Source organism: Oncorhynchus tshawytscha, linkage group LG21, assembly GCF_018296145.1.
Source record: "Oncorhynchus tshawytscha isolate Ot180627B linkage group LG21, Otsh_v2.0, whole genome shotgun sequence".
NCBI lineage: Eukaryota > Metazoa > Chordata > Actinopteri > Salmoniformes > Salmonidae > Oncorhynchus > Oncorhynchus tshawytscha.
Window position 1 is genome coordinate 22,341,813 of NC_056449.1, and position 13,845 is coordinate 22,355,657.

General features: G+C 44.6%; 1 protein-coding gene across 1 annotated transcript in view; it reads right to left on the reverse strand.

Moving 5' to 3' along the window:
* Nucleotides 1-13,845, reverse strand: part of med12 (mediator complex subunit 12) — a 44,111-nt gene that overhangs the window by 22,436 nt on the left and 7,830 nt on the right. Inside the window, exons 7-17 of the mRNA XM_042303212.1 lie at nucleotides 12,718-12,990; nucleotides 12,257-12,403; nucleotides 11,393-11,492; nucleotides 10,994-11,130; nucleotides 9,080-9,211; nucleotides 8,478-8,604; nucleotides 6,881-7,110; nucleotides 6,710-6,769; nucleotides 6,356-6,529; nucleotides 5,662-5,806; nucleotides 1,316-1,434 (exon numbers count right to left, since the gene is read on the reverse strand). Coding sequence (XP_042159146.1) covers nucleotides 1,316-1,434; nucleotides 5,662-5,806; nucleotides 6,356-6,529; nucleotides 6,710-6,769; nucleotides 6,881-7,110; nucleotides 8,478-8,604; nucleotides 9,080-9,211; nucleotides 10,994-11,130; nucleotides 11,393-11,492; nucleotides 12,257-12,403; nucleotides 12,718-12,990 — 1,644 coding nt within the window. The remainder of the gene's footprint in view (nucleotides 1-1,315; nucleotides 1,435-5,661; nucleotides 5,807-6,355; nucleotides 6,530-6,709; nucleotides 6,770-6,880; nucleotides 7,111-8,477; nucleotides 8,605-9,079; nucleotides 9,212-10,993; nucleotides 11,131-11,392; nucleotides 11,493-12,256; nucleotides 12,404-12,717; nucleotides 12,991-13,845) is intronic.

Consider the following 13,845-nt stretch of genomic DNA (forward strand, 5'->3'; position numbering starts at 1 on the left):
TAGCGAACGACTGTGTTTATTACCTTACCCTAGCCAAACGCTACACCACACATATGTTTTTTCTCAGCAATGTGATGTACAGTATGGAGCGAACAACAGAGCAGCGGAAGAATTTAATGTGAGTTGTCAGGATACTTATTACCCTGACAGTAGTCAATGCATTCCGCCAAGAGTATTTCACAATCTAGTCTGGTTGCGGCCAGAACTAGACCTTGTTTCAAAGCTATCAATAAATAATTGTATTTGTATGCCTAGCAATCAACCAATATACATAGTTTAAAGCACACATTTACAAGTCTGTCACAAATGACAGCTCCAATAATCCCCCTATGGTGAACGCCATGCTCGTAGAATCATGATCAGGCTTGGAAATGTACTTTTTGGCCCAACAGCTACTGTGGCAAGTAGATTAAAAAAAATCTACCAGCTACTCAGATTTATTTACCAGCCCAGCTTATTTATTATTATTAGTTCGGGGATCTACGCTGATATTTTTGGGGGGAGTCATCCATGCTCAATCAAGCACAATTATAAGGTGAGACAAAAAAAATTGTCAGATGGCCCTTTAACAAGGGACAGGCCATTACCATAGTAATTTGGGCACTTGCTTGTCGGTGATAAAAAGAAAATCTCAGACTGCAGCAGACAGGTAAAGTAAACTCAAACTAACATTGAAAAACCTAGCGTGTGAACAGAACGATATAACTAGTCAAGAAACACAAGGACAAAGTCACACTTCAGTAGCCTTTCTTGACAATTGGACCAACATTTACATGTGGGCTTTGGATTTTTCAAAACCTTTTCCAAATGCTCTGTGTGACCACCCGCCAACTTGCCTGGTAAAATATCAATTCTACCAATGACAAAATCGACCCGCATTTGGCAGATGTTAATTTCCAACCCTGATCATGACTCTTTCGAGTTTTCAGCTCCATCGTTCGCGGTAGGGGGTCCTGTGTGCTTCGCGTTACTGACTCAAATTAATGAAATTAGTCAAAAGATTGGTTATTTTGACTGAACGAGTCAAAAAGGCTTGTCAGTAAAGAGCCGAACTTCATCACTACTACACAGGCCTACAGTAAAAACATAACCAAATATCCATAACATTGTATACTCTAGTAAAGTAATTGAAAAATCAGTTTGCTGTTAAAGACATTGTTTTATGAGAATCATTTAACTGTACCCCCAGAAGAATTGAATGGCAGACATATCATAAGTATCGATTTTATACCGAATAACTTGAAGATTCCAATAGCAGGTTTTGGAGCACACTTAAAACGATGAGACTGGACAGCTATGGGGGGGGGGGTCTCACCTGAGAGGTGACCTGGTGCTGATCAAAATGGGAGAGGTGCTGGAATTTGGAGAAGATGTCCTCTGCTGTGGGGAAGGCTTCAGGCTTAGTCCTCTTCCTCTTCTGTCCTTCCTCTCCTCCTGACAGAGAAGAGACAAATCAAAGTCCAATTAAAAAATATATACAACACATCATGTAAAGGGATGGTCCCATGTTTCATGAGCTGAAATAGATTCAAAACTTGTTTCATACGCACAGAAAGCTCATTGCTCTTGAATTTTGTGCTTAAATTTGTTTATATTCCTGTTGGTGAGCATTTGTCCTTCGTGCTGGGGACTATAAAAGGCCACTAAAATGTATTCAGATTCCCTCTATTTTTTCACATTGTTACATTACAGCCTTATTATAAAATGTATTAAATAGTTTCATCATTCTACACACAATACCACATAATGACAAAGAGAAAACTGTTTTTTAGAAATGTATTAAAAATTAAAAAACAGATACATTATATAGACTGCTCAAAAAAATAAAGGGAACACTTAAACAACACAATGTAACTCCAAGTCAATCACACTTCTGTGAAATCAAACTGTCCACTTAGGGAGCAACACTGATGTGGTGACCACAGACCACTTCTCAGTTCCTATGCTTCCTGGCTGATGTTTTGGTCACTTTTGAATGCTGGCGGTGCGTTCACTCTAGTGGTAGCATGAGACGGAGTCTACAACCCACACAAGTAGCTCAGGTAGTGCAGCTCATCCAGGATGGCACATCAATGCGAGCTGTGGCAAGAAGGTTTGCTGTGTCTGTCAGTGTAGTGTCCAGAGCATGGAGGCGCTACCAGGAGACAGGCCAGTACATCAGGAGACGTGGAGGAGGCTGTAGGAGGGCAACAACCCAGCAGCAGGACCGCTACCTCCGCCTTTGTGCAAGGAGGAGCAGGAGGAGCACTGTCAGAGCTCTGCAAAACGACCTCCAGCAGGCCACAAATGTTCATGTGTCTGTTCAAATGGTCAGAAACAGACTCCATGAGGGTGGTATGAGGGCCTGACGTCCACAGGTGGGGGTTGTGCTTACAGCCCAACACCGTGCAGGACGTTTGGCATTTGCCAGAGAACACAAAGATTGGCAAATTCGCCTCTGGCGCCCAGTGCTCTTCACAGATGAAAGCAGGTTCACACTGAGCACATGTGACAGACGTGACAGAGTCTGGAGACGCCGTGGAGAACGTTCTGCTGCCTGCAACATCCTCCAGCATGACCGGTTTGGCGGTGGGTCAGTCATGGTGTGGGGTGGCATTTCTTTGGGGGGCCGCACAGCCCACCATGTGCTCGCCAGAGGTAGCCTGACTGCCATTAGGTACCGAGATGAGATCCTCAGACCCCTTGTGAGACCATATGCTGGTGCGGTTGGCCCTGGGTTCCTCCTAATGCAAGACAATGCTAGACCTCATGTGGCTGGAGTGTTTCAGCAGTTCCTGCAAGAGGAAGGCATCAATGCTATGGACTGGCTCGCCCGTTCCCCAGACCTGAATCCAATTGAGCACATCTGGGACATCATGTTTCGCTCCATCCACCAACGCCACGTTGCACCACAGACTGTCCAGGAGTTGGCGGATGCTTTAGTCCAGGTCTGGGAAGAGATCCCTCAGGAGACCATCCGCCACCTCATCAGGAGCATGCCCGTTGTAGGGAGGTCATACAGGCACGTGGAGGCCACACACACTACTGAGCCTCATTTTGACTTGTTTTAAGGACATTACATCAAAGTTGGATCAGCCTGTATTGTGGTATTCCACTTTAATTTTGAGTGTGACTCCAAATCCAGACCTCCGTGGGTTGATCAATATAATTTCCATTGATCATTTTTGTGTGATTTTGTTGTCAGCACATTCAACTATGTAAAGAAAAAAGTATTTAATTAAGAATATTTCATTAATTCAGATCTAGGATGTGTTATTTTAGTGTTCCCTTTATTTTTTTGAGCAGTGTATTTAGACACTTTGCTATGAGACTCGAAATTTAGCTCAGGTGAATCCTGTTTCCATTGATCATCCTTGATTGGAGTCCACCTGTGGTAAATTCAATTGATTGGACATGATTTGGAAAGGCACACACTTGTAAAAGGTCCCCATGTAGACATTCCAAGTCAGAGCAAAAACCAAGCCATGAGGTTGAAGGAATTGTCCGTAGAGCGCAGAGACAGAATTGTGTCGAGGCACAGATCTTGGGTAGGGTACAAAAACATTTGTGGGATTAAGGGTCCCTAAGCACACAGTGGCCTCCATCATTCTTAATTGGAAGAAGTTTGGAACCACCAAGAATCTTCCTAGAGCTGGCCGACCTGCCAAACTGAGCAATCGGGGAAGAAGGGCCTTGGTCAGGGAGGTAACTAAGAACCTGATGGTCACTCTGACAGAGCTCCAGAGTTCCTCTGGAGATGGAAGGACAACTTTTTCTGCAGCACTCCAGAAATCAAGCCTTTACGGTAGAGCGGTCAGACGGAAGCCACTCCTCAGTAAAAGGCACATGATAGATTGCTTGGAGTTAGCCAAAAGGCACCTAAAGGACTCTCAGACCATGAGAAACAAGATTATCTGGTCGGATGAAACCAAGATTGAACTCTTTGGTCTGAATGCCGAGCGTCACGTCTAGAGGAAAACCGGCACCATCACTACGGTGAAGCATGGTGGTGGCAGCATCATGCTGTGGGGATGTTTTTCAGCAGCAGGGACTGGGAGACTAGTCAGCCTTGAGGGAAAGATGAACAGAGCAAAGTACAGAGAGATCCTTGATGAAAACCTGCTCCAGAGTGCTCGGGACCTGACTGGGGCGAAGGTTCACCTTCAAAAAGGACAACGACCCTAAGCACACAGCCAAGACAATGCAGGAGTAGCTTCGCAACAAGTTTCAATGTCCTTGAGTGGCCCAGCCAGAACCCAGACTTGAACCCGATCAAACATCTCTGGAGACCTGAAAATAGCTGTGCAGCGACGCTCCCCATCCAACCTGACAGAGCTTGAGGGGATCTGCAGAGAAGGGAGAAACTCCCCAAATACAGGTGTGCCAAGCTTGTAGCGTCATACTCAAGAAGACCCGAGGCTGTAATTGCTTCAAAAAGACCCGAGGCTGTAAGGTGCTTCAAAAAAGTACTGAGTAAAGGGTCTGAATACTTATGCAAATGTGTTACGTTTTACATTTTTTTTAAATTTCTAAACCTGTTTTTGCTTTGTCATCATGGGGTATCGTGTGCAGATTGAGGGAAAATATTCTACAATGGATTAAATGTTTAAGGCAGTAACGAATCAAAATGTGAAAAAAGTGAAAGGGTCTGAATACTTTCCGAATGCGTCCCTATAAATAGTGCACAACTTTTGATCAGGGCCCCTAGGACTCTGGTCAAAAATAGTGCCCTTATATATAGGGACTAGGTTGGCATTTGGGTTGCACCCATTATAATCACATTCTCAAGACCCTTCACTTTCAAAGTTCACATTATAATGACAGTGTTCAAATGGCTTAACATCTAAAAAGGAACAGAGAAGGTTATGCAAAGCACAAGGGAAATGGGCTTGTAACCAGAAGGCCATCTGCTCAACTCCTAAGCAGGAATATGGCTGAACATAAATGACTTGAATGACATAAGAAAAAAAGCCCTTTAGGCTGCATAATTATAACTTCTCAAATCCCCCCTGTTAATGTCACATGCTAAGAGAGATAAGATGAGTGGCAGCAAATTACAGCTACTAGCATAGAAATTGGACTGGGTGGAAATGAATATTGAATATAGGATGCTAGCCCTGGAGTCAATCGTCAAAATCCTGTGTTCAATAATGAAGAACAGAGAGGAAAGAGTGTTGGAGAAAAGAAAGGTTTCTGAGGAAAGTTTTCAACTTGGGAAATGTTATTGAAGGGATCAGATGGAGGCAGATGTAAGAGCAGACTCTCTCAAATGGTACCCTATTCCCTACATAGTGCACTACTTTAAGTAGGGTGCCGTTTGTGATGCACTAAAAACAGGCACAGTGTCCATCAAAAACAAAGTTAACAAAATAACGTATCACTGCAATCTGCTCAAACAGTATCTGTAATGTGATAGACAGGGGGCACATCTGCTGAGAGCTGTGGGAATATACAACCTCACTCAATAAATCTATGGTTGCGCGTCACCACGACTGGTGCTCAAATTCATGTCAAAGCCCGGAGTTTCCAGAACGAGCAGTCTTTCTCTCTACGTGAACAATTCTAAAAGCAACGGCAGAAAGAAACTGACAGGCCATATTGCTCCGGGGAAAACAGAAGGCCCATAGATGAGGTCATTAAAAACAAGAGTCAAATAAGAACTGGAACTAGTACTGTTCTTACCGGTCTCTGCTGTGCTTTTGCGGTTGAGCACCTTCAAGATGTCTTTGGTGATTTTCTTGATGGCGTGCCTCGCTTCATCTCGCTGCTTGCCCACGCCGTAGAGCACCACCAGTCGCTGGTTACACTCATGACTGGCACTCTCCTCCTAGGGACGATGACAAGTCAGTCAATGTGTGCACTGTGCATTATGTAGTGGAGGTAGTTCACATTGCCTGAGATCTGAGGACTTAGGCCGGCACTAATAGCTAATGCCTAGACTTTAGCTCAGAAGGCTAACTGTCAAGGAGTGAGTCAATACATGCATAGTGGAGATAGTTCACAGAGCCACCCAGTTGTTATGAGTCACCTGAGGTCTGTCTTTTGTTTAGAGGGCTAACTGTGTCAAGTGAGTCAATTTGTGCATAGGCTATGTAGTTGAGGTTGGGTGCAAAGCAACGCCAGGAAGCGGAAAATGTGTGTTTTAGCTTGAAGAGCTAAAATTGCCTTGAGTTAGACCAACAACCAGTCCCAATGTAGCTACGGTAGTTCACTAAGCTTTGCTGTGGTGATAAGTAAACTTGTCTGAAGCTATAAAGCACCCAGAGCCTGGGCTTTAGCTCAGAAGGCTATCATGGTCTACAGTTGCACTGATGACCCAGATTGAATTCCATCTGTGTGTTAGAGCTGAGCCAAAGCCTCTCTCAGGGCTGCTTACCTGGGGGATGGGGAAGTGGGTAGCGTATTGAATGTGGCGGGGTTGCTCGTACACCAATGGGAAGGCAGGATCCAGGGCCTTGTCTTTGCAGGCGCCCTTCCCTTCCTGTTCTGGGGCAGGCTTCTCGGGAGAGGGGCTGCCCTTTGACTCACAGTGAGTGGGGGGAGAAAACATCTACAAAAAAAGAGACAACTCAAGTTAATAGGGCTGCACACAGCATGGAAAGGTTATCCAGAGGTCAATGGGACAGTCTGATGGAGCACAGGTAAGAATACTATATAGTTGTGCCAGGGACAATATTCACTTGTACACATTAGCTGCCCACTTCTACTGGCATGATGCATATACACCTACCTCATCAAAATTAGCGCTCGAGTTGTGATCGATCTCCATTAACTCGGAAAGACCAGTGTCCTGTATAAAGAAAAGAAAATACACGTTTCATTCCAAAATCAATTCAAAAGCAGTGAGTAACTACCGATGATACATTGTGGACACTAGCACAGCTGCCACCACATAACATGCCTCGTTCTTGACGCTGCTGCCTGCATCCTGCTCCTTGCGCTCTGATTCGTCTGAAGGCTCATCACTAGGGGAACGGGGGCGGGGCAGGTGAGAGTCAGAGGCCAGGTCACCGCGGGAGATGAGCGTGCACATGTAGATGTTGTGAGAGAAGACGTCGTGGCGGATGAGTTCGCAGAAGAGCAGCACCAGGTTAGAGAACTCCACACGCTCGCTCTCGTTGCCTGCCTCCGCTGAGAAGGGACATATGGGGATAGTTTGTCACTATACACTCCAGCATTAGCAGCAGTAAGAGACCAGTCATAACCTTTATAATATCATCTTTAACAGACACTTTGATCCAAAGCGACTAACAGTAGTGCACACATACATTTTCATATTGGGTGGCTAAAGCGGGAATTGAACGTGACGTTGCAAGCGCCCTACTCTGATAACTGAGCCACACAGGACCCTGTGTGCCATGCTAACCCAACACTAAGGTTGCAAAATTTGGGTAACATTCCAAAAACTCCCAGGTTTTCCAGAAATACCTGTGGGGAATTCCATAATTTTCTGCTTATTCCATCCAGAGTCCAGGAATCTTCTAACCTGGATTTCTTTCACCCTACTCAACACCAATACCCTTTTCCCACTATGTTGCTGACCTGATCCATACTGTGCTGTTATGGATTTTTTAATTTTCACCATTGTCCTTTTCAGCACTATGGTGGATGCGTAACCAGGCCAGCGCAGTACAGTACAGCTCAAGTCCCAAACCCATAGTAGTGCATAACAACTCAACCGCTGGGCAGACTAAATCCAAAAGAGTGCTGGAATCAGGAGATGCAGAGAACCTAGCAGGCTCATATATGGGACCCTATATTCCCTATATAGTGCACTACTTTTGTCCAGGACCCATTGAGCTGTGGTCAAGTGCCCTTATGGGCCCTAATCAAAAGTATAACATTATATATGGTGTTTAATCAAAAATGGGTAACATTTTTACTCTTGTAGGATGGCTAAAATTAGAGTGAATAAATCAATTGAGGTCAGAGAAGAAGAAAAAAGTTATTAAAAAAAACTATCTGGAAAATAGTATTGCGTCAGCTGGGCTGGATGCTGTGGAAGAATTAAGGCTAACGGACAGGCTCACAGTGGAACTCATCTTACTTCTCAAACCCAGAGGACATAAAACAGTATAGAGGAAATATATACATTTTCATATTCTAGTATACACTTTTCATATGAATGATTCAAAGATTTCTCAGAAAAACATTTGTGAAACACCAACGGAGCCACTGAGCGTACCGCTAGCTTTTAATTTTCAAAGCCTTTTACATTTAATTCAGTTTGTGTCATGTTAATTTGGCTTTTTGCGACCAGCGGAAACAACTTTGCAGACGAACACCACAACATGTAGAATCCTCAAAAGTCTCTGCGAGAAAGCGCACCACTCTGTCAAGAGAGCTCAGTGCTTATCAGATGTATTAAGTTAGGAAATCTGGGCAGAGTGGGTAGACACCTTACAGTATAGGGAATAGGGTGTGATTTGGGAAGCAGCCACAGACAACCCAAATAAGGGAATATAATTGACTACTAGTGAAGTGAAGGGCAGACTCACTGAGCATGGGGGCCTGGGTGTCCAGGAACTGCAGGAGCACGTCTTGAAACACAGGCAGGGTGGCCGCCGAGAGAGATCCTGATGAAACTGAGCCTTTCTCATCCACCACCTCCGACTCACCGCACCTCTGTGAACACAGACAAGCACACACACAGCCTGAGAACCACTGCCATTGAGCAAATATCCCTTACATCTGTGATAAGCATGGTATAACATTTGAACAATAGTTTCTTCAGTTTTGTATACACAAGTTTGCAGGGAATACAATTTAATTATATGGATTGAGACAGCATTGCACACAACAATAGCCCTGAGGAAATACAAAAACCTACACCTCACATCTTCTAAAACAATTCAGAATCTTGTTATTAAAGGCTGTGGCCATCTACATCCTTTATTTACACAGGTGAAATCTCGGGATTAAGATCTCTTTTGCAAGAGAGACCTGTTCTCACGAGACAAGAAAGAAGGTAAGAAGTATCCTTGAGAATACTCAGGAAAAGCTGTGGCCGAGTGACAAGGCGTCACTGTGGGGCAGTCACGGTGCTGTAGTCATGAATCGGAAATGTGTATGTGCACGAGTGCGTGGGCCACTGTCTCACCTCGGCTTCGATCTCTGCCTGTCTCTTCTCCAGCAGCTTGGCCACCACCATGGCCCTGTGACGGCCAGACCTCTTGCAGCACACCGCCCACTCACACAGCAGGGTCACCACGGCATCGTCATCAGGGGACATCTAAATAGAGAGAAACATGTCAGGGAGAAGACCATACAGCACAGAAGCCTGGGGCCATCTAAGTAGTGTTTCTATAAGAATACAGTTCATTGTCTCCAGAAGAAGAAATTCTATGTGTTCTACAGTAATGGTTAGGGCCAGATGGTGTTAATTGGCCTCTTGCTCACACTTGACATTTTGCCTTTTCATATGTGATTGAAAACCATTCCAGGTCCAATGCAGCTATTTTTATCTCAATATCAAAATCATTTCTGGGCAACAATTAAGTACCTAACTGATTGTTTCTAATTCAAATGGTCAAAAAGAAACAAAAATAACTTCTTAGCAAAGGGACATTTATCAAACATGAATTTCCTTCAGGAAAGTATAAAAACATTTACTCTTTACACATTTGGTTACATTACAGCCTTATTCTAAAATTGATTAAATACCCCCCCATATCTACACACAATACCACATAATGACAAAGCGAAAATGGCGCTAGAAATTTTTGACAACAATAATTTAAAAATGTAAAAGTATTTACATAAGTATTCAGCCATTTTGCTATGAAACTCGAAATGGAGCACGTCAGAGAAAAAACCAAGCCATGCGTTCGAAGGATTTGTCCGTAGAGCTCTGAAAAGGGATTGTGTCAAGGCACAGATCTGGGGAAGGCTACCAAAAAAATTCTGCAGCATTGAGGGTCCGCAAGAACACAGTGGCCTCCATTTTTAAATGGAAGTTTGTAACCACCAAGAATCTTCCTGGAACTGGCCACCTGTCCAAACTGAGCAATCGGGGGAGAAGGGCCTTGGTCAGGGAGGTGACCAAGAACCCGATGGTCACTCTCACAGAGCTCCAGAGTTCCTCTATGGAGATGGGAGAACATTCCAGAAGGACAACCATCTCTACTAGCGCTCTACTAAATCAGGCCTTTATGGTAGAGTGGCCAGACGGAAGCCACTCCTCAGTAAAAGGCACATGACAGCCTGCTTGGAGTTTGCCAAAAGGCACCTAAAGGACTCTGAGAAACAAGAATTTTTGGTCTGATGAAACCAAGATTGAACTCTTTGGTTGAATGCCAAGCGTCACATCTGAAGGAAATGGAGCAAAGTACAGAGAGATCCTTGATGAAAACCTGCTTCAGAGCGCTCAGGACCTTACTAGGGCGATGGTTCACATTCCAACAGGACAATGACCCTAAGCACACAGCCAAGGCAATGCAAGAGTGGCTTCAGGACAAATCTCTGAATGTTCTTGAGTGGCCCAGTCAGAGCCCAGACTTGAACCCAATCGAACGTCTCTGGAGACCTGAAAGTAGCTGTGCAGTTACACTCCCCATCCAACTTGACATGGGCTTCAGAGAATCTGCAGAGAAGAATGGGAGAAACTCCCCAAACAGGTGTGCCAAGCTAAAAGCATCATACCCAAGAAGACTCGAGGTTGTAATCACTGTCAACGGTGCTTCCACAAAGTACTGAGTAAAGGGTCTGAACACTTATGTAAATGTGCTAAGTATTTTTTTTTTTATACATTTGCAAACATTTCTAAAAACCTGTTTTAGATTTGTCATTATGGGGTATTATGTGTAGATTGATGAGGGAGGAAACTATTTAATACATTTTAGAATAAGGCTGTAACGTAAGAAAATATGGAAAAAGTCAAGGGGTCTGAATACTTTCCAAATGCAGTGTGTGATATATAAAAAACTGGAAAAATCACATTTTAACTGCACTGGGCCTTTGAAGTCTTCAGACTTGACATATGCAAGAGTGGTCATCTAAGAGAAAACATCTTTACCTCGTGGCCGTCTTTGCTCTGGCCCGAGCCGAAGATGCGGTTGTAAAGGGAATCCAGGGAGTTGCTGAAGTCTGACTTCTCAAAACTGTGGTTGTCTAGAACCTCCAGGGTGTGTAGGACCCTTCCAATGGTGAAGCCTGGCGAAAGCAAGTAAAACACAAAATGTTACTAATTTCCTTTTTCCTTATACATCCAGGGCCAGTTTCCCAGACAAAGATGAAGCCTAGTGCTGGGCTGTAAAGCATGCTCAGTGGAGAATCTCTGTTGAATTAGATTATTAGTCCAGGACTAGTTTTAATCTTTGTCTGGGAAACCAGCCCATATAGTCATTGTCTGGATGAAATGTCATGTCATTTTACAGGTGTTATTGATCTAATCATGAAGGAGCAGTTTCCTTACCAGCAGTTGTCTCCTGACATTTATCAAAGGACCAGCGGAACTCCACAGCCTGCCCTCTGTCCTTGACCTGCTCCTCTATTTCTCTGACCTTTGCACGGACCTGAGGTAAAAGCACAGATAAGACTGAGATAAGCAGACGGGACGACTAAGAAGACAAAGTCAATAGGCATGCAATGATGTCAACCTGTCAGCGCGTGGAGGGCATTCAATCAATCAACTGACAAATGCATTAGTCATAATCCAACCCCCCAAATGCATTAGTCATAATCCAACCCCCCAAATGCATTAGCCATAATCCAACCCCCAAATGCATTAGCCATAATCCAACCCCCAAATGCATTAGCCATAATCCAACCCCCAAATGCATTAGCCATAATCCAACCCCCAAATGCATTAGCCATAATCCAACCCCCAAATGCATTAGCCATAATCCAACCCACCAAACGCATTAGCCATAATCCAACCCCCAAACGCATTAGCCATAATCCAACCCCCAAACGCATTAGCCATAATCCAACCCCCAAACGCATTAGTCATAATCCAACCCCCAAACGCATTAGTCATAATCCAACCCCCAAACGCATTAGTCATAATCCAAAACCCAAATGCATTAGTCATAATCCAAAACCCAAATGCATTAGTCATAATCCAAAACCCAAATGCATTAGTCATAATCCAAAACCCAAATGCATTAGTCATAATCCAAAACCCAAATGCATTAGTCATAATCCGAAACCCCAAATATATTAGTCTTAACCCAAACTCTAAGCAATATAAAGCCAATGCCAAAGGTACAGTGGCATGGAAGTCAGATTCTTCCAAGGCGGGAAGAAACCTTGACAGGAACCAGACTCTGGGCCTTACCTGCTGTGTAAAGGTGCTGTTGCCCCCTGGCATGGGCAGGTTGGACGGGGATATGGGGAGTAAGTCCAGTGGGGAACCAGTCTTGTTCCGGCTGTCTGTCAGAGAGTAGTGCCACACCAGGGCACTGGGACAGCACAGCACGATACTCTGATGAAACAAAGACCAGCAAAATAAGAATTCAGGGATGTGATTGACAATATGGGAAATCAGGAAAAATTTAATCTACAATAGAATTATCAGGAACAATACCAAACTTGATAATGTAACCAGAGCTAGTTTACCAACATAGCCATGTACTTACTATACTAGCCCCATGGCTTAACAATAACATTAATAGTAGTGTAATAGTATTTACTATTCTAGCCTCATGACTCAACAGTCATATTAATAGCAGTGTAATAGTACTGCAGTAGCAGACAATCCATTCAATTCAGTGGAAAGGCTATTCCGTGTGTTTGTACCTGTAGCATGCAGCTGAGCCCAAACACCAAGGGCCTGTGTTGAGGGCAGATGTAGAAGTCTGTGAAGGGGGTCTGGGGTTGGTTGCCCCCCGTGGGCTGGGAGGTGGGTGTGGGGGGCAGGGTGTTCCCCGGCTGTGCCAGGATGCTGTGTGCCGGGTGCCCCCCGGAGCCGGGTCCCAGGCTCCCGTCGCTTAGCAGCAGGTTGAGGCGTCGCGTGCAGAAGTAGGCCAGTCTCCGAGACAGGTAGGCCGACAGCACGAACTCCCCTGAGTACTGAGAGAGGGGACACAACTCACAATGTCAGGTCTAACTCCCCTGAGTACTGAGGGAGGGGACATGACTCACAATGTCAGTTCTAATCCCCCTGAGTACTGAGGGAGGGGACATGACTCATAATGTCAGTTCTAATCCCCCTGAGTACTGAGGGAGGGGACATGACTCATAATGTCAGTTCTAATCCCCCTGAGTACTGAGGGAGGGGACATGACTCATAATGTCAGTTCTAATCCCCCTGAGTACTGAGGGAGGGGACATGACTCATAATGTCAGTTCTAACCCCCTGAGTACTGAGGGAGGGGACATGACTCATAATGTCAGTTCTAACCCCCTGAGTAGTGAGGGAGTGGACACGACTCACAATGTCAGTTCTAACTCTCCTGAGTAGTGAGGGAGGGGACACGACTCACAATGTCAGTTCTAACCCCCTGAGTAGTGAGGGAGGGGACATGACTCACAATGTCAGTTCTAACCCCCTGAGTACTGAGGGAGGGGACACGACTCACAATGTCAGTTCTAACTCTCCTGAGTAGTGAGGGAGGGGACACAACTCACAATGTCAGTTCTAACCCCCCTGAGTAGTGAGGGAGGGGACATGACTCACAATGTCAGTTCTAACTCTTCAGAGCTGTTAAATAATCACAGCAATGGAATATAGGGGAAAAACTGGGGAGGGTAGCTAGGTCAGCCTCAATGATATACAGTTGGGGGCATTCAAAACTTAACATTTACTGCAGCTCAGGTAAAAACATTTTCTTTAAAGTAGATTAAACTGCACTTCCAAGGGCATGTCAGAATTTATTTTCATTAGATAGGTTATTGTTAGACGATTGCTACTTTACTTGGTGCTTG